The sequence below is a fragment of the Marmota flaviventris genome, chromosome 2 (assembly GCF_047511675.1).
Source record: "Marmota flaviventris isolate mMarFla1 chromosome 2, mMarFla1.hap1, whole genome shotgun sequence".
Classification (NCBI taxonomy): Eukaryota; Metazoa; Chordata; class Mammalia; order Rodentia; family Sciuridae; genus Marmota; species Marmota flaviventris.
In genome coordinates this window covers 179,616,276-179,634,306 of record NC_092499.1, presented here as the reverse complement: position 1 = coordinate 179,634,306, position 18,031 = coordinate 179,616,276, and the positions used below count along the sequence as shown (strand labels likewise).

Here is an 18,031-nt window from a genome sequence, read left to right as displayed (position 1 = left end):
TTCCAACTACAACAAGCCCACCTCTTCCTGGAAGCCTCCCTGCTGGCCCATGGCTGCCACACCCCCTTCCAAGCCCCTCGGTGAACCGAACACGCCTCTAAGGAAAAGTGGCTTCTAATTGGACAACTGCAGGTTTGCCAACCTTCCGGAGGCAAAGTCATTGTGATTGGCTAAAGCTCTCCTCTCCCTTCCAATCAGACGGTTATTTTTAAGAGTGAAAGCATCCCATTATTGTTGTGGACGAATAAGCTTTTGTGATTGGCTCACTCTACATGAGTGACGGCAGATGTAGCCTATGGGTACAAAGACGTGGCGGCGCTTTCCGTAGGCGGTGAGCTGTGCTACCTCAAGCCGGGCCTGTCAGTGTGAGTCCAGCTGAGTCCATCAACCCCTTTTGCCTCCCGCGCTATGGCAGCTCCGCCGCAACTACAGGCTCTACTCAAGGCGGTCAACGCACTGCTGCGCAAGCGCCGCTACCACGCTGCGTTGACCCTGATTAAGGGCTTCCGGAACGGGATCGTGTGAGTGGGGCGATAGGGCTGGGAGGGGCTGAGGAACCCGGCCAGGTTGAGTTGGAGACGCGAGTTCGAGGCCCGGCGCCGCTGCCTGTTGTGCCCTTGAGCAGCCGTCGCGTGTCTCTAGGACTCGGTGTCCACCATCTGTGCAGTGGGAGCCGGGTTTTGGCTTCCAAACGCCTTGCCATCTCTGAGCCAGGGCTCCCACTGCGCTGTTTCTGGATCCTCCCGTGCCAGCACCTGTATCCCCTTATTTGGGCCCAGTTCATTCAGCCTGGCAGTGCACCCTTTGGCCTATCTGGCTTCTGCGGCCCTTCTACACAAACTGGACTCTGGCCTCTAGCAGGCACCTTCTGTCTATGTGCACCCATTAGGCTGCCTTTGGGCTCACATCCTTCGGCGCTAAGTCCTCATCTGACACTGGGGACTCCTGGGGGAAGTCAAAGAAAGTAAGAAAAGCAGCAAATATTTGCTGGGCAAATTGATTTCACCTCTTTATAACCTGAGGAGTGAGGTCTTGGGGTCATTTCACCTGGCTGGTGCCCTAAAGGGAGCTTGGCCACCTTTAAACCTCATGCGTGACAGCCACCATTTATTGACAGCCTACTGTGTTAGAACTGGCGACCAAGCAGAGAACCAACCAAAGACCTGTGTTCCCCTGAGATGACATTCTTGGTGGCAAAATGGCATGGTGGCAAGCATTTGCACTGTCAAGATTTGAATCCTGGTGCCACCTATCTGTGTGATCTTGAGCAAGTCATTTAACCTCTTTTAGTCTCAATTTCTGTAAAATGAAACAGTAGTTCTTAAGTCATACTGTCAGAGGACTGAGTCAATATGTGTGGAATATTTACCCCCACACACATAATTGTTGGCCATTATTGTGTTACAGTCACGTGATGTCTACCTCGCTCACTCCCTCACCTTTCACAGGCCTCTGCTTAATTGTCACCTCTTCGTTGAGGCCATCTCTCCGCTGGGGCCATCTCTCCGCCTCCTTTTCTATTTGTCTCTGTGGTACTTGTCACTATGGGATGCTAAAGCATTTGCTTATCTATCTTGTTTTATGGTCCAACTGCCTCACTAGGAAGTGAACTTGATGAGGACAGAAATGTTTACCTACTGTGTCCCTTGATGTACTCACAGTACCCGCTACATAACTATAAATTCTCAAATATTTATTGAACGAATGAATGCCAGCAAAGTAGGTATTGCCATTGTCCCCATTTCCCATATGGGAAGATTGTGGCTCAGAGAAATATACTCATTGCTCATGGTCCCATCACTTGGTCAGGACTTGAGCCAGGATTCGAGCCCAGGGATGCTCAACCCCAATGACAGACTCTTGGCTTTCATAAAAACTCAGAGGCAGGTGGAAGCTAGTTCTTGCTGGATCTGACCAGATCATATCAGCCACTCCTTTTGTGACCAGGGTGGGGTGAGTCCTGAGATAACATCAGTATCCCCTTTGCCAACATGTTCACAGGACAAAACAGAAGTGAATAGGAGTCACACAGCCCCAGGGTCAGCAGGCATTGCCCAATAATGTTGTCTTTGTACATCTGCCTCTGCTCTAGCTGTCCCTGTGCCTGCATTGGACCTTCCCAGCCAAGGCCAACACCTTCTGGGTCAGATCCTTGGGCTCTAATCCCAGATCTTTCATCTTTGAAGCTGAATGATGCTTCATCTCTTTTGGCCTCCATTTCCTGCTCTATAAAACGGAAACAGTCAACTCACCCACTCAGGAGTGTTCAAAGGCAGCAACTGGATTACTGGTTGGTGCTACAAAACTATGCCCATCTGTAAGGACCTCAAGTCCAAAGGGGAAGTCTGAGTTAAACTACCAGGTAACAAATGTCTTTCACAGGAGGTGGTAGTTGTTTTCTGAAGTTGGGATTTTTCCAGGGAAAGAAGGGCATCCCCAGCAAGGGAATGACCAGAATGAAATCCAGAGGTGGAAAAGAATATCCTGTTTGTGAAGAGAGGGTATTCATTTAGAGAGGCAACTTAGATGAGGTGTTTGAACTTGGTAAAAATTTAACTCACTCTGATGTTTCACTCCTCAATATTTCAATTGTCAAACTTTACTCCTGAAATATTTCATAGTGCTTCTCTAAAACTAAAAGCATTAAGCATTTTCCTATACGGCTAAAGTGTCATGATTGCATTTAATCAATTAATGATAAGAATTCTATAATATTGACCTTTGCTCAGTTAATAGTCAGATTGTCTCAGTTGTCCCACAAGTGTCCTCTACAGCTAGTTTATCCAAGTCAGGACTCTCCAGGACATGACATGTCCTATCATTATGTCCTTTAAGTACTCTTTGATCCATTTAAAAGAATAATCCTATGAACAGGAGAGTAACTGACTGGATCTTGCCGGATCATATCAACCACTCTTGGCTATGACAAATCTCATTATAGTTTGAGGACTTTGGGAAGGGGCTTGGCTGATATAGGGAGTTGGGGGCACTGTTCTGATTGTGTTTGGGGTAAAAGGAAGGGCCATTTAGCTTTGGTCAACTGGAGAAGGCTCAAGGCCTCTCTGTGCAGGAGACATAGATGTGGCTCTGGAGGGTCCTAGAGGAAGACAGCTTCCTGAGCTGAGATGGGGCTCTGGGCCTCCTGCTTACTGTCAGGCGAGGGAGAAGACAGGAGGTTCAGTGGCCTCTGCAACCATAAACCAGTTTTTTTGTTTTGTTTTGTTTGGGCACTGGGGATTGAACCCAGGGGCACTTAACCACTGAGCCACATCCCCAATCTTTTTGTTGTATTTTTATTTGAGACAGGGTCTCATTAAATTGCTTAGGGCCTCAGGGCTGGGGATGTGGCTCAAGCGGTAGCACGCTCGCCTGGCATGCGTGCGGCCCGGGTTCGATCCTCAAAACCACATACAAACAAAGATGTTGTGTCCACCGATAATTAAAAAATAAATATTAAAATTCTCTCTCTCTCTCTTTAAAAAATAAAATAAATTGCTTAGGGCTTCACTAATTTGCTAAAACTGGCTTTGAACTGTGCTCCTCCTGCTTCAGCCTCCAGAGCTGCTGGGATTACAGGGGTATGCCACCACACCTAGTTTATAACCAGCTTTAAATTGTTGACATTTTAAAATTTCTTTCTCATTTTTCTTTTTGACACTGATGATAGAACTCAGGGCTTTGTGCATATTCAGCAAGTACTCTACCACTGAGCTACATTTTCAGCTCATTTTTAAATTTATTTTGAGGCAATCTCATTAAATTGCCCAAGCTGACCTCAAATTTGCAATCCTCCTACTTCAGCCTCCTGAATAGCTGGGATTACAGGTGCATAATCCCACTGCACCCAGCTAATTTCATTTTTTAAAAAATTAGTTAATGGAGCTGGGCATGGTAGTGCACACCTATAATCCCAGCTGCTCTGGAGGCTGAGGCAGGAGGATTGTGAATTCAAAGTCAGAATCAGCAAAAATGAGGTGCTAAGCAACTCAGTGAGACCCTGTCTCTAAATAAAATACAAAGTAGGGCTGGGGATGTGGCTCAGTGGTAGAATGCCCTGAGTTTAATCCTGGGTACAAAAAAAAAAAAAAATTTTGGTTAATGGGTTAGAGATGTAATTCAGTGGTAGGGTGCTTACCTAGCATATATAAGGTTCGGGGTTCAAGCCCAAGTACTGCCCCTGCCCAAAGGCAACACTTTCACAAAACTGTAAAAAAAAGTTCTGTGCTAAGCTGGAGGTGTAGCTCAATGATAAAGTGTGCCCCTAGCACGTATGAGGGCCAAGTTCCATCCCCAGCTCCAAAAATTAAAAGTGAAAAATTAAATGCTAAAATATCCTGCCTGCTCCATCCCTCTGCCACCAGTCTCCCCATGAAGACCGTCCCTGTGTCCAGTCTCATATCTTCCTCCAGGAACGATGTATGCATATACAAATAAATATGTTCTCCCCCACATCTTTTAAATTTTTTTTCTTCTGAAATTTGTACAATTCGTACAATTATAGAAGAATTTCCTCATTTTTTGCAATTTCTGCTGTAATGCACATAGTTACACAACTTGCTATTATAAATCCCACAGACTCTCCAAATCAGTGTGCATAAAGTCGCTCATGCTTTCCACTGGATGATGAAACCATGTGTATTTACCCAGCAGCCTCCTGTGGACAGATGTGGGTTTGATTCATATATTCAGACACAACAAGGAGGCCCGTAAGGATCGTTAGGTCTGGTAAGACCTGTGTCAGGCAGCTAGAAAACCTGGTTAAGACTGAGGGTGGAGACACCCAACAAGGAAAAGTAAAAGATGTGCTAGAATCTTTTGCATGTGTTATATCTTATGTGAAATGGAGAATACCTTTTGTTTTTTATTTTTAAAATTTTGGGGTACTGGAGATTGAACCCAGGGATGCTTTACCACAGAGGTACACCTCCAGCCATTTTTAGTTTTTGTCTTGAGACAGGGTGTCACGGAGTTGCTTAGGATCTTGCTAAGTTACTGAGGCTGGCCTTGAATTTATGATCCTCCTGTCTCCATCTTCCAGATCACTGGGATTACAGATATGTGCCACCGTGCCTGAGGAGAATACCTTTCATTGATGGGGAAAGGAAAGCTCAGAGGTTAAGTGATTTATCTGAGTTCACACAGCAAAACATGGTAGGGCTTTGATGCCAACTACCATTGTCTTTCTCCTACCCGTTTTTTTTTTTTTTTTTTTGGTTGGGGGATACCAGGGGCACCCAAGCACTGAGCCACATCCCCAGCCCAATTTTGTATTTTATTAGAGACAGAGTCTCACTGAGTTGCTTAGCACTTCACCATTGCTGAGACTGGCTTTGAACACCTGTCTTAGATTCCCAAGCAGCTGGGACGACAGGTGTGTGTCGCGCCCAGCCCACTACCCATTTTTATAACAGTGAAGGTGAACACTGTTTTGTTCATACAATCCCAGATGCTCAAAGGATAAAGTTGAAAGGATGGTCAGGGGGAAGAGATTTGAATTTTAAAAAGAGGCAAGGATGTACCATCTAAAAGCAGTGCTTAGCTGGGTGCAGGGGGACATGCCTACAATCCCAGCGACTTGGGACATGAAGACAGGAGGATCACTAGTTCAAGGCAAGCCTCAGAAAATGAGTAAAGCCCTGACTAAGGATATAGCTTAGTGATAAAGCACCTCTGGGTTAAATTCCCAGTACAATCAATCAATGCATGATTATTAGAGATCATTTTGGAAGTGCTAAAAGGTTAAAAAAGCAAACAAAAACAAATTTCCGGGCTGATGATGTAGCTCAGTGGTAGGGTTTGCCCTGGGTTCAATCCCCATTACCCAAGAGAATAATAAGTAAAACAACACTGTGACGTATTTCTGTCTAATCATTTTAAATGTCTAGTCTTTCTTTAATGCATAATTAAAAACTTGGGGTCCAGTGTATAATAGTTGTCAAAACATATGTATTAAACATGTAGAAGAAAGTAAAATGTTACGTGATGGGCTGGGGCTGGGGCTCAGTGGTAGAGCGTTTGCTTAGCACAGGTGAGGCACTGGGTTTGAGCCTTAGCACCTATTTGGTGCTATTTATTATTTATTTTTATATAAAATAAAGTAAAGGTATTATGTCTACCTACAACTAAAAAAATACATTAAAAATGTTACATGACAGATATTTTAGGGAATCTCTTAAATTGGACTAAGCTGAAGATAGAACCTTCTAGAAATCACCTTCCCTCATGAGTAATTAAGGACTCTACTAGAATCAGCCAATCAGTAATCATCTACTGAGCATATACTATACGTTAGGTATCCTTCTGGGTGCTTGGGGACTCTGCAGAGGACAAACAAGACCCAGTCCCTGTCCTCATAGAGCCCACAGTCCAGTGGAGGAGGGAGTTAACTATAAAAGGATAAATTACTAGGGATAAATGAGCCTTTAAATTGGGCATATGAAGAGCTGCAGAGAGCCAGGCGTAGTGGTGCTCCCCTATGATCCCAACAGTTTGAGAGGCTGAGGCAGGAGGATCGAGAGTTCAAAGCCAGCCTCAGCAACCTAGTTAAGACCCTGTCTCTAACTAAAACACAAAAGGACTGGGGACATGGCTCAGTGGTTAAGCGCCCGTGGGTTCGATCCCTGGTACCAAAAAAATTTTTTAAAAAACATCTGCAGAGAAGTTTGGAGGTCTGTGGGGCAATAAACTATTGCCCAAATCTCATCTTAAGGGTCAGAAGGTCCAGCTGAGATTAGAAAGCTGAGGGAGAAAAGGTGGCTGGGAGGGGTAAGGGAAGAGCATGCTGTGGACCAAGGCAGGACGGCAGGGGCCAGGCATGTCAGGAACTGCAGGGAGGTCAGCAGCTTCCATCAGAATTATGCCCAGAACCCCAAGGGTTTGCATCTCTTTTTACAGTTGAGGAAACTGAGGCTCAGAGATGTCCAATGACGAGCTGTATCCATACCACAGGATAAGAAGAGCTGAGCTTGAACCCAGATCTCACTGGGGAGCCATCATTATTTCCCTTCCCTGAGTGGTATTAGAATGAGGAATGGGGAGAGGGGACAGGTTCAAAGGGGGTGTCCAAAAAGAAGCTACGAGCCCGTGATGCCAGAGTAACCATTTTCTTTTGTTTCTGCAGCTATGGAGTCAAAATCCGGGCCCCTCACGCACTGGTCATGACCTTCCTCTTCAGGAGTGGCAGGTACCACCCGTTCTGGGCACCCTTCAAACCAGTTCCACCCTCTGTGCCAGGAAGATAGTAGTGCCTGGCTGGGTCGAGCCTGGGCCCTGCCGTACCTAACTCCAGCTCCGGTCCCACGTCCTTGCTTGAAAATGCCCAGGCTCCCCACTGTTTCCAAAGAAGTCCAACTTCCAGGCCTGGCCTTCAGTGCCTTCTGTAGCCTGGCCTCAGCTCTGTCCCCACTCTGTCCACCCAGGGATGCCCTGGGCACACAGAGCTCCCTACCTTTCCATGCACTTACCACAAGTGGTTCCACTTCCATTTGCCCAGCTCCACCCACCTCCAGGATGCCCTGTCCTCCTCCTCCACACCTTTACTTCCCTCCTGTCAACCTACACCTGCTCTTTGTGGCTCTGTCCTCTGCAAAGTTGTCTCTGATCCCTCCTCTCTCACTTAAGCATCTCTGCCTTCCTTCTGATCTCCCATAACTCTTCCCTTCTCAGAAGACATCTTGTGGTGCAATAACCTACCTGGAGCTTGTAGGGGTCACAGAAGCTCCTACCAACCACGTCCAACTCACAAGAGTTTCTCATTTTGTATTTTTATTTTGCTGGTTTATTTTTGTTTGGGCTTTTAACCCTCTGAACTTTTTTTTTTTTAACTGATTCATTTAACAAATGTTTATCAAGAGGACAGGGATTGTGAGGGAAAAGGTGAGGAAAATATTTATTTACTTAACTATAAAATATTTATTTACTATGTGCCAGACACTATTCTAGGTACCAGGGATACGACAGGGAACAAAACTACGATTGTGGCGCTGTGATTGCAGCAGCTCAAGAGGCTGAGACAGGAGAGACAGCAGGTTCAAAGCCAGCCTCGGCAGCTTAGCGAGGCACTAAGCAACTCCATGAGACCCTGTTTCTAAATAAAATACAAAATAGGGCTGGGGATGTGGCTCAGTGGTTGAGTGTCCTGAGTTCAATTCTCAGTACCAAAAACAAAACAAAACAATGATTCCTGCCTTCCTAGAGCTTATCTTCTAGCAGCAGGTGGCAGAAAGCCAGCATAATAAATAAAGAAAGCAGATGGAGTGTCAGGGTGAAAGAGACTGTGGAAAAGAAAAATTGGAGCAGGAGAGGGAAGAGTGGAGGGTGCTGTAGACAGGCAGGCTGCCAAATTCAGTAGTGAGAGCTTCCATGAGAAAGTGATATTGGCAGCCGAGCACAGCGGTGCGGGCCGGTAATCCCAGCGGCTCGGGAGGCTGAGGCAGGAGGATCACAAGTTCAAAGTCAGCCTCAGCAAAAGCAAGGTGCTGAGCAACGCAGTGAGACCCTGTCTCTAAATAAAACACAAACTAGGGGTGGAGATGTGGCTCAGTGGTTGAGTGCCCCTGAGTTCAATCCCTGGTATCCCCTACCCCCCAAAAAAAACAAAGAAAATGACGGTGGCCTTATGACTAGAGTGGGTGAAAGAGCTGGCCAAGCAGTCACCAGGGGAAGGAGCATTCGAGGGTGCTAGAACGATCAGCGCAAAGACTCAGGTGGGATCATGCCCAGTGAATCTGAGGAGGCAGGAGCTGTGTGGTTGAAGGGGAGAGGACAGAAGAGGGTCACAGCAGCAACCTGGGTCAGGCCTGTCCAGCTTAAGGCCAGAGAGAGGAATTCGGCTTTTCCTTTAGTAAATCAGGAAGCTGTTGTAAGATTTTAAACAGGAGTTGCCATTGACCCCCTCCATGGGGATGGGGGTCTTGCTGTGTTGTCCAGGCTGGCCTCAAACTCCTGGCTTCGATCCTCCTGCCTCAGCCTCACAAGTGGCTGGGACTACTGGCACATGCCACTGTGTCTGGCTTATCTGACTTACTGCAGTGGTGTGAGGGTTACTAATGTGCAGCCAGGTTAAGAAGAGATTGGCAGGGGAGGTGGGAGTGGCACCAGGCCAGAGTAGGTGTGTACATAGGCTGACAGTGGTGCCACAGACTGTCAGGGAGAGGCCAGCTGCTCAGGAGGCTGAGGCAGTAAGATCACGAGTTCAAGGCCATGCAACATAGCGAAAGCCTGTCTCAAACAAACAGAAGTAGGTGTCCATTAGGAGACAGGGGCAGTGACCTAGGTGAGCAAAAACTGGCCCAGACTGAGATTTCACAGGGAAATCCAGCTTTCTTTCCTTAGAACTGACAACACTGGGACCCATGTTCCGGTGGGGCGAGAACCAGCTGCTCCTGGCAAATTTCCACTGGGCCCAATGGACCCACCTCACTCCTTTAGGGTCCTTGAGGGCTCTCGGATGTGGTATTCCTGATTGAGAGGTGTACACTCGGCTTCCCCCTGCCATCTCTTTACTGCCACCTAGTGGGGGTTTTTTGTTTTGTAGTCTGAGGGTTTAACCCAAGGTCTCATATATACTGGGCATGCGCTCTACCACTGAGATCCATCCCCAGCCCTTTTTATTTTAATTTGAGATAGGGTTTTGCTAAATTGCCTCCAATTTGCCATCCTCCTGCCTCAGCCTCGCCAGTAGTTGGGATTACAGGCTTGCTGCGGTTCCCAGCGCCCCCTAGTGATCCTCAAAAGAATCACCTCTATTAAACCGGTCCCCTTTCAGGATGAAGACAAAGCTCAGGGTGGTCCCCTCCTCCTGCTGCCCTGCATCATTCTCCCCGCACATTCTCTACTCATAGCCTCAGTGGTCTCTCTCTGTTCCTTTACCCCATGCTCTGTCCCTCCTCAGGGACTCTGCACATGCCGAGTCCTGTGCCTGGGATGGTCCTCTCTCCCCACCTGACTTCATTGATTCCTCCCCATCTTTCAGACCTTGGTGCCATCTTTTATCAAAGTTGGACCCTCATTTTGTCATTATGACATAGTCCCCTCATAATTCCCATGAAGGCAGCAAGCATATTGGGTTTTTCTTGGAATCATGTCCCCAGACCCGGCACAAACTGGGGAGACAGCCACTCTTTCATTTCTTCACATGTTCAAAAAGTTTTGTTTTGTTTGGTACCAGGGATTGAACTCAGGGGCACTCAACCACTGGGCCAAATTCCCCAGTCCTGTTTTGTGTTTTATTTAGAGACAGGGTCTCACTGAGTTGATTAGCGCCTCACTTTTGGTGAGGCTAGCTTTGAACTCAAGATCCTCCTGTCTCAGCCTCCAAAGCCACTGGGGTTACAGGCATGCACCACTGTGCCCAGCACAAAAAGTATTTTTTTTAAGACCTACTATGTGCCCGGCCCTGTCCTGGGCCCTGCAGATGAGTAAGCCAGATCTGGACACTACCTTCCAGGTGTGGGGGCAGGGATAATGGAACATGACACAAACCAGGAAAGGTCAGGTGGTGAAAAGAGCCATGAAAAGAAAGCAGGGTATGGGCACAGGGTGTGGTGGCATTCCCTGTGTGGGTGTCAGGGACCAGGTGGCAGTAGTGAAGGCCCAATCTGTTGAGAGAGCTGCAGTCTAGGCTTAATGAGCTTCTGCCCCAAGCTTCTGCCCTTGAGCTCCTCTCCTAGTTGAGTTTCAACGTGTGTGATGGGTAACTGCCCTTGGAACAGCTGGGCTCACTCTCACGGGAGCTCCCTGTGTCTGTGCAGCCTCCGGGACAAGCTGCGAGCCATTCTGCAGGCCACCTACACCCACTCCTGGAATCTGGCTTGCTTCGTGTTTGTCTACAAGGGCCTCTGCGCCCTGCAGGCCCACACACAGGGCAAGACCTACCAGTCGCACTCATTCCTGGCTGCCTTCATCGGGGGCTTCTTGTTGTTTGGAGACAACAATAACATCAACAGCCAGGTAAAAATCCCCCTCAGGTGGGGCTGGGGGGCGGGACAAAGTTTGGGTATAAAGCTCAGGGTGGGAGTTGAAGATGAACCCTTGACTATCTTCCATGTCTGAGGTCTGTGACTGGCCAGTCCTTGGAAGGTCACTTCTCCCCTCTGTTTCCCCATGTGTAAATCCAGCAACTGCCTGGAACTCATGTCTCCCAAGTCAATGTTACATTGCTCTCTAGGGAAAATAAATTGTTTTTTAAAAATTTGCTCTGTAAACTGGGCACAGGTGGCACACACCTGTAATCCTGGTGGCTCGGGGGGCTGAGGCAGGAGGATCACAAGTTCAAAGGTACTAATGCTTTGACAGATATAGTTTCATAAGTATCTCTCTCCTTCTCTCATCTATAGCTATTCTTCTTCTTCTTCTTTTGGTACTAGGGATTGAGTTCAGGGCCAGTTACCACTTTACCACTGAGCCACATCATTTTGTTTGTTTGTTTGTTTGTTTCTATTTGTTCTAATTAGTTATACATGACAGTTGAATGCATTTTGACACATCATACATAAATGGAGTATAACTTCTCATTCTTCTGGTTGTACGAGATGGAGAGTTACACAGGCTGTGTAATCATATATACACATAGGGTAGTAATGTCCAGCTCATTCTATCATTCCTACCCCCATGCCCCCTCTCTCCCTTCACTCCCCTTTGTCTAATCCAAAATACCTCTATTCTTAACCCCCCTTTAATTCTCAGACAAGGTCTCCTGGGCGTGGTGGCTCATGCCTGTAATCCTAGCTGCTCAGGAGGCTGAGACAGGAGGATCAGGAATTCAAAGCCAGCCTCAGTGAAAAGCAAGGCACTAAGCAACTCAATGAGACCCTGTCTCTAAATAAAACACAAATCCGGGCTGGGGAATTTGGCCCAGTGGTTGAGTGCCCCTGAGTTCAATACCTAGTACCTGCCCCCTCAAAAAAGAAAAAAAAAAAAAAAATACCGTTTGTCACTGATTTGCTTAGGGCCTCACTAAGTTGCTGAGACTGGTCTCAAACTGGTGATCCTCCTGCCTCACTCAGCCTCCTGAGTCTGGGATCACAGGCATACACTGTCCTGGCTCCAGCTCTTCTTTTCAATCTCTTCACATGGACTTTCACAGAGAAAATTTTTTAATTTCAAAGAGATTCAGTTTATCAAAATTTCCTGTTGTGGATTATATTTTTGATATCAAGTTACCTTTTGGTTTTGAACCAGGTATATTTATTTAAAAAAAAAATACATAGTGAAAAAGAGTAATAAATAGCAGACAACTAGAAATCCTAGATGTCAGCCACCTGCCGCCTCACACCATCTTGCACACCTACTTTGAGAAGCCCTGGGCCCCAGCCCAGGAGAGGCCCCGGTGTGGGGGCTGGGGTGGGAGGAGGGTTCCCGGGGGCCATGTCCGTGAGTAACCCGGGCACCCCTCTCCGCAGATCAACATGTACCTGACGTCGCGTGTCCTCTTCGCGCTGTGCCGCCTGGGCGTGGAGAAGGGCTACATCCCGGAGTTCCGGTGGGACCCGTTCCCTCTCTACACGGCAGTGGTTTGGGGGCTTGTCCTGTGGCTCTTTGAGTATCACCGGCCCACGCTGCAGCCCTCGCTGCAGTCCTCCATGACCTACCTGTACGAGGACAGCAACGTGTGGCACGACCTCTCGGACTTCCTCATCTACAACAAGAGCCGCGCTTCCAAGTAGGCGGCTCCCAGGTGCTCACCCCGGCCCCGCAGGCACCTGGCGAGCTCCGCTGGGCGCCGTCAGCACACCCTCCAGAGGGTCCTGCCTTCTGGAAGTCAGGCCTCACACTCCGACTTGGCTCATCCCAGGGCTCCATTTGTGGAAGGAAAAGCACAGATTTTCACGACTCAGTAGGTACTTTGAACCGTGCGACAGACGGCTGAGTCAGGTTGAGGAGTCCTGGGCTTGATTCCAGCCACGCTGCTGCCCTCCATGACCAGGGAAGGTCTCTGGGCTTCAGGGGTCCTTGAGCCCAGAAGAGGATCCTTAGAGAGGGTCTCTTTCTGGTGGGTATGTTCATTCTTCCACTGTTCTTCTGTAACAGAAGGCACCTGGATGGTGGGCAGCGGGTTGCAAATACTTTTTAAAGAAATACGAAGTTCCTCTCTCTGGTGTTGTATTGGAGAAGTTCTAGAACCGCACTGTCCAGTAGAAACATAATGTGAGTCATACATGGAGTTAGATTTTTTTCTAGGGCTGGGGATGTAACTCAGTGGTAGGGAACTTGTCTAGCCTTTGTGAGGCCCTGGGTTTAATCCTCAGTGCTACCAGGAAAAACTTTTTTTTCCCTAGAAGCCAACATTAAAAAAAAAAAAAAAAAAAATAGAAAGAAACAGATGGGATTAATTTTAATTATATATTTTGACCTAATGTTAACAAAACATTATAACTTCAACAAATGATTATCATAGTGAGATATTTTACCATCTTTTTTCTTATACTAAGTCTTCAAAATCAGGTGTGTGGCCAGGCACAATGGCACACACCTGGAATCCCAGTGACTCGGGAGGCGGGGGCAGGAAGATTGCAAGCTTGAGGACAGCCTTGGAAATTTAGCAAGACCCTGTCTCAAAATAAAAGAAAAAGGACTAGGGATGTAGCTCAGTGTAGAGTGCCCCTGGGTTCAAACCCCAGTACTCCCCCCCAAAAAAAAAATCAGTGCATATTTAATACTTCCGATACACCTCAGTTTGGATGAGCTACATTCCAGTACCCAGTAGCCACATGGGGTTAGTGGCTTCCATATCAAGCAACACAGATACAGAACACTTCTATTCCCGAAGAAGTTTCTAGTGGACAATGCAGATCTAGAGCTGGAGGATATGACTTTTGTGCTCCCACTCCACTGTGAACCCTTGGGGAAGGTTCTCGACCTCTCAGAGCCTCAATTTCTCATAAAATGAGAATAATCATAATAATACCCAGTGTCCACATTGGACTCTTACAACTACAACTTCTGCCACTACTATTGATTCCTTCCACTTAGTGAGTTCTAATTTCCTCCTGGGTGCTTTGCATATTTTTATTTTTAATCCAAACAGTGACATTGCAAGTGTGTCTGTTGATCCCCATTTTATGGATGTAAAAACTGAGGGTCAAAGAGAGGAGGTAACCTGCCCAGGGAAATATAGTTCAGGTAACAGCCAAATCAGTATTTGAACCCAGATCTGCCTGATTCCGAAGCCCATGTCTTTTTTAGTGCCTTGTTTAAAATTTTGATGCTATGCCATGCAAATAGTAGCTAGTCATAGGATCTGGCCCCAAAGGGGTACCAACTCAGATGCCTGCAGTCGTTCCTAGTGGCATAAATGGAAATGTTTGGGGTGCTCTGCAGTGGAGAGTGACAGGCACAATGGATCAGAGCCTGGGTGCCAGTGGAATTTTTTCAAACCACTGTGCAGAACAAGTCTCCAGGAAGACATGGTCCATAGGCTATCAGTCTGGGACCCTCGGTCTACTAGGAATACTTCCATTAACACACATACCACTTCCATATCCTTTTGTATCTTAGAAGTTACTAGAAATGTCCATAGACGTCACTAGAGAGCTTGTAAAAATGTAGATTCTGATGGATTGGGTCTGGATTGGGGATCAGACAGGCTCCCCCCTGCGGACTCCCAGATGAGGTTGGTGCCACAGCCCTGAGCCCCACCCCAAGTAGCAGGGTGGTGTGGGGCATGACAGAGCCATCCATCATTATCCCCTGTGACCAGTGCGTCACAGTGTGGGGTGACTGAGGTGGGATCATGTCAGATTGGACAGGCAGTGCTCCTAGCACGGTTGACTGCAAGCTCAGGGGAGGTGATTCTGGAGCTCCTTGCCCTCACTGTGGAGGCGTCCGGGGGGTGGTCGGGCCATCTCAAAGCAGGTTGTACTGATGAGGTGGTGGGGAGCGTGACCTGCTCCACCTCCTCCAACCTGCCACTTCCACGCAACCAGCCACCTCTCCTGTTGCCACCATCTCCTGCCTGAGAATTCGCCTGTCACTGGGTTCCGCTTCTCCAGCTGCAGCTCCCCCTCTGGGCGGGGAAACCCTAGGCTTGAGCCCTGTGCTGGCCCCCAGAGCTCCCCAGCTGGCTGGAGCCTCAGGAGACCACAGTGGGCTGGCTCAAAGCCACGCCCTCCCAGCGCCCTTTCTTGAGCCTCTGCCAGTGCTTCCTGGGCCCCGGCCCCCACCCCCACCCCCCGCAAACCACTCAGGCCCTTGCCTCAGGGTCTGCTGTTGGGGAACCCCAAACTAAAATTGGCCTCTGTACAGCAGGTGGAGAGCGAGCATGACATGGCAGTTAGGGACATGGGCTTTGGAACCAGACCGCCTGGGCTCAAGACCTGGCCTGGCCCCTCTTGGGCAAGTGACTGACCCTCCGTGCCTCTGTCTCCTCATCTGTAAAGTAGCTTTGTAACAGCTCCTGCCTTGGAGGGTCTGGGTGATTAATTGATTCGACATATAAAAGTGAACACTCAATAAACGTCGTGGTTATTTCTAACATGGCGTCTGATGCAGATGGATGCGAGGTCCTGAGAACTGAGTGCACCCCGCTCTTAGCCTGCCCTGCTCCCTGGCCTTGGCCGCCTGCCCTCCTGGGTCCCCCCACTGCTGTGGGGTAGGTCTGCTCCACCACCGACTGTCTCTGCTCTCTAAGAATAGGTTTCCCTCACAGATGGCATCTCCCTGGATCCTGTCAGAGCATCTGCTGCCTCCAACTGCACTCGCCAGGGAGGAAGGCGGTGGGGTGGTCCCTGCCAGGGAGCAGGACTCTGCCTTCCAGCAGCCGAGGAAGAGCCCTCAGCTCCTTCCTAGCTGGGCCTCCATTTTCTTTATACTTTTCTTTTTTGAGGGAATGCCAGGGATTGAACTCAGGGGCACGCAGCCACTGAGCCACTTCCCCAGCCCTATTTTGTATTTAATTTAATAAGAGACAGGGTCTCTCTGAGTTACTTAAGATCTCACTAAGTTGCCGAGGCTGGGTTTGAACTCTCGATCCTCCTGCCTCAGCCTCCCAAGCCACCGGGATTACAGGCGTGTGCCGCTGCCCAGCTGAGTCTCCATGTTCTGTGATCTGTGAAACGGGATGGCCAAAGGACGCTCGACCAGGTAGCCACTTACTGTTCCCGAATGCTAGCTCCTGAAACAGCATCCTGGTTTAACCTGTATTTACTTAAGTCTTTTGACATGCAAAACTATAAAAAAAAAAAAACTTTAAATCAATTATACGGACACATAGTACAAAACTCAAATGGTATAAAAAATGTGTAATGGAAAAACCAGGTTCCCTCCTACACTTAAGCTCCACTCCAGATGCCTCCTCTGCCAGGGGCGCCCACTCTCAGCACTTTCCGAAAATACACAGCCACCTCTCCTTGTCTCATAAGAGACTGTACATTGCAATGTCATCTCACCTCTTTGGTATTTCCTTCCTTGTCCTCTGTGTGTTTGGTTTCTCTTTGGTTAATAAACCAGTATAAAAGTGAGTCTGTGGGCCTGGCCTGTCCCTTTGCCCCCAAGTCTACCTCCGGAATAGCTTGGGAAGTCCTGCTTGTGATCAGTGCAATAGTAAACCACCCTGGACATCCTGAGCTTCCATGTAGATGGCGCCCAATGTTCCGGTCCCAGAACGCCAAGTGAAAAAGGAAGGACAAAGTGAAGTTAATTTGAGGCCCTTCTGCTGCTCAGCTCCCAAATTAGAGCTGGCTGAGCGAGCCCACGGGAGAGCGATGATTCATGTGCTGAGCCGCCAAGAAACTGCCTGTGTTTGGTGCTGGTCGCTCTGGCCGTCCACACCCGCGCTCCAGAAAGGATCCTGGGGGGGCATCTCCGTCCACGCCGCCGACCACTCTTCCTGCACCGTGACTGCACTTTGGCTTTGAAGCTGGCATTCCCCCAAACCAGGGCACCTCATGTGCTCCACCTCCTGGAACCAGCCCACAAACCCACAACTGTGACTTCAAATGGCCGCTTTCTTTGACAAATTAGAGGGTATTTATAAAAAGAAACGCTTTTTTTTCCCTCTCCTTTTCTTGTTCCAGTTTCCCAGGGGGAGAATGTCTGTCTTTAACCTTAAAGGGCTTTTTTTTTTTTTTTTTTTGGTAAATGGGATTGAACCCAGGGTCTAGTGCCTGCTACGCACACACTCTACTTCTGAGCTACACCCACAGTCCGACAATATTAAATTTTCTGTTTCTAATTTAAATTATTATTATTATTATTATTATTCTGATACTGGGATTGAACTCAGAGGTGCTTGCTGTACACTGAGCTGCATGCATCCTCACCTTTTTTTTTTAATTTTTTTTTTTTTTGGTTGTACTTGGACACAATACCTTTATTTTATTTATTTATTTTTGTGCTGAGCCACAACCCTAGTCCCCCTTTTTATTTTTTTATTTTGAGACAGGGTCTCGCTAAATTGCTCAGGGCCTCGCTCATTTGTGGAGGCTGGCTTTGAACGTGATCCTCCTGCCTCACCCTCCCAAGCTGCTGGAGTTAGAGGTGTGCACCACCGTGCCCCAGCCTGAAGGGCATTTTTGAGTGAGGAGGTTTGGGTTTTCAGCAGAAGGCCCCTTTTAGGACTCACTGTACTGTAGGTAGCAGGAAGCCAGACTGGCCCACTTAGAGGACAAAGAAAGACTGTACTCTTTTCTGGTGTTGATTTGAGGAGCTTCCCAAGGGAGGACTCTCTGTTTTCTATACCAGAACTCTGTGCTCAACGCTGCTGTGGATGTCGTGATTTAATAAATGAGACAAAAACCAGGCAGAATCGAAACGCAGGTCCCAGGACTGGTGTAAGAAACCCTGATCTCATTGCTCTTCCGGGCTTCTCCCTGGAGCCTCTGCCTGTGAGCTGCATGTCAGCTGAGAGTAGGACCCGGGCCAGGCCACATCAGCTCTTTTAAGACACTTCTTTTAGAGTGTCTTTGTTTACGTGTGTCATGAACCCCTTTGGCATTTGGTGGAGCCTATCAACCCTCTTGAGTGCTGCTTCCAAAACCCATTCAGTAAAATACATAGGATTACAAGAGAGACCAATTATAATGAGTATTGAAAT

The 18,031-nt window shown here is 48.0% G+C and overlaps 1 protein-coding gene across 1 annotated transcript; it reads left to right on the top strand.

Annotated features, from left to right (window-relative positions):
* Positions 1-319: 319 nt before the first annotated feature.
* Pxmp4 (peroxisomal membrane protein 4) lies at positions 320-15,472 on the top strand. The gene is made up of 4 exons (XM_027945304.2): positions 320-521; positions 7,121-7,183; positions 10,752-10,950; positions 12,402-15,472. The coding sequence occupies exons 1-4, from the start codon at positions 409-411 to the stop codon at positions 12,663-12,665; spliced, it is 639 nt and encodes a 212-aa protein (XP_027801105.2). The 5' UTR covers positions 320-408; the 3' UTR covers positions 12,666-15,472.
* Positions 15,473-18,031: the final 2,559 nt, after the last annotated feature.

Coding starts and splice junctions, on each gene's coding strand:
- Pxmp4 (XM_027945304.2), top strand. CDS start 409: ATGGCAGCTCCGCCGCAACTACAGGCTCTACTCAAGGCGGTCAACGCA. Junction 522..7,120: donor GGCTTCCGGAACGGGATCGT/GTGAGTGGGGCG, acceptor TTGTTTCTGCAG/CTATGGAGTCAAAATCCGGG. Junction 7,184..10,751: donor TTCCTCTTCAGGAGTGGCAG/GTACCACCCGTT, acceptor GTGTCTGTGCAG/CCTCCGGGACAAGCTGCGAG.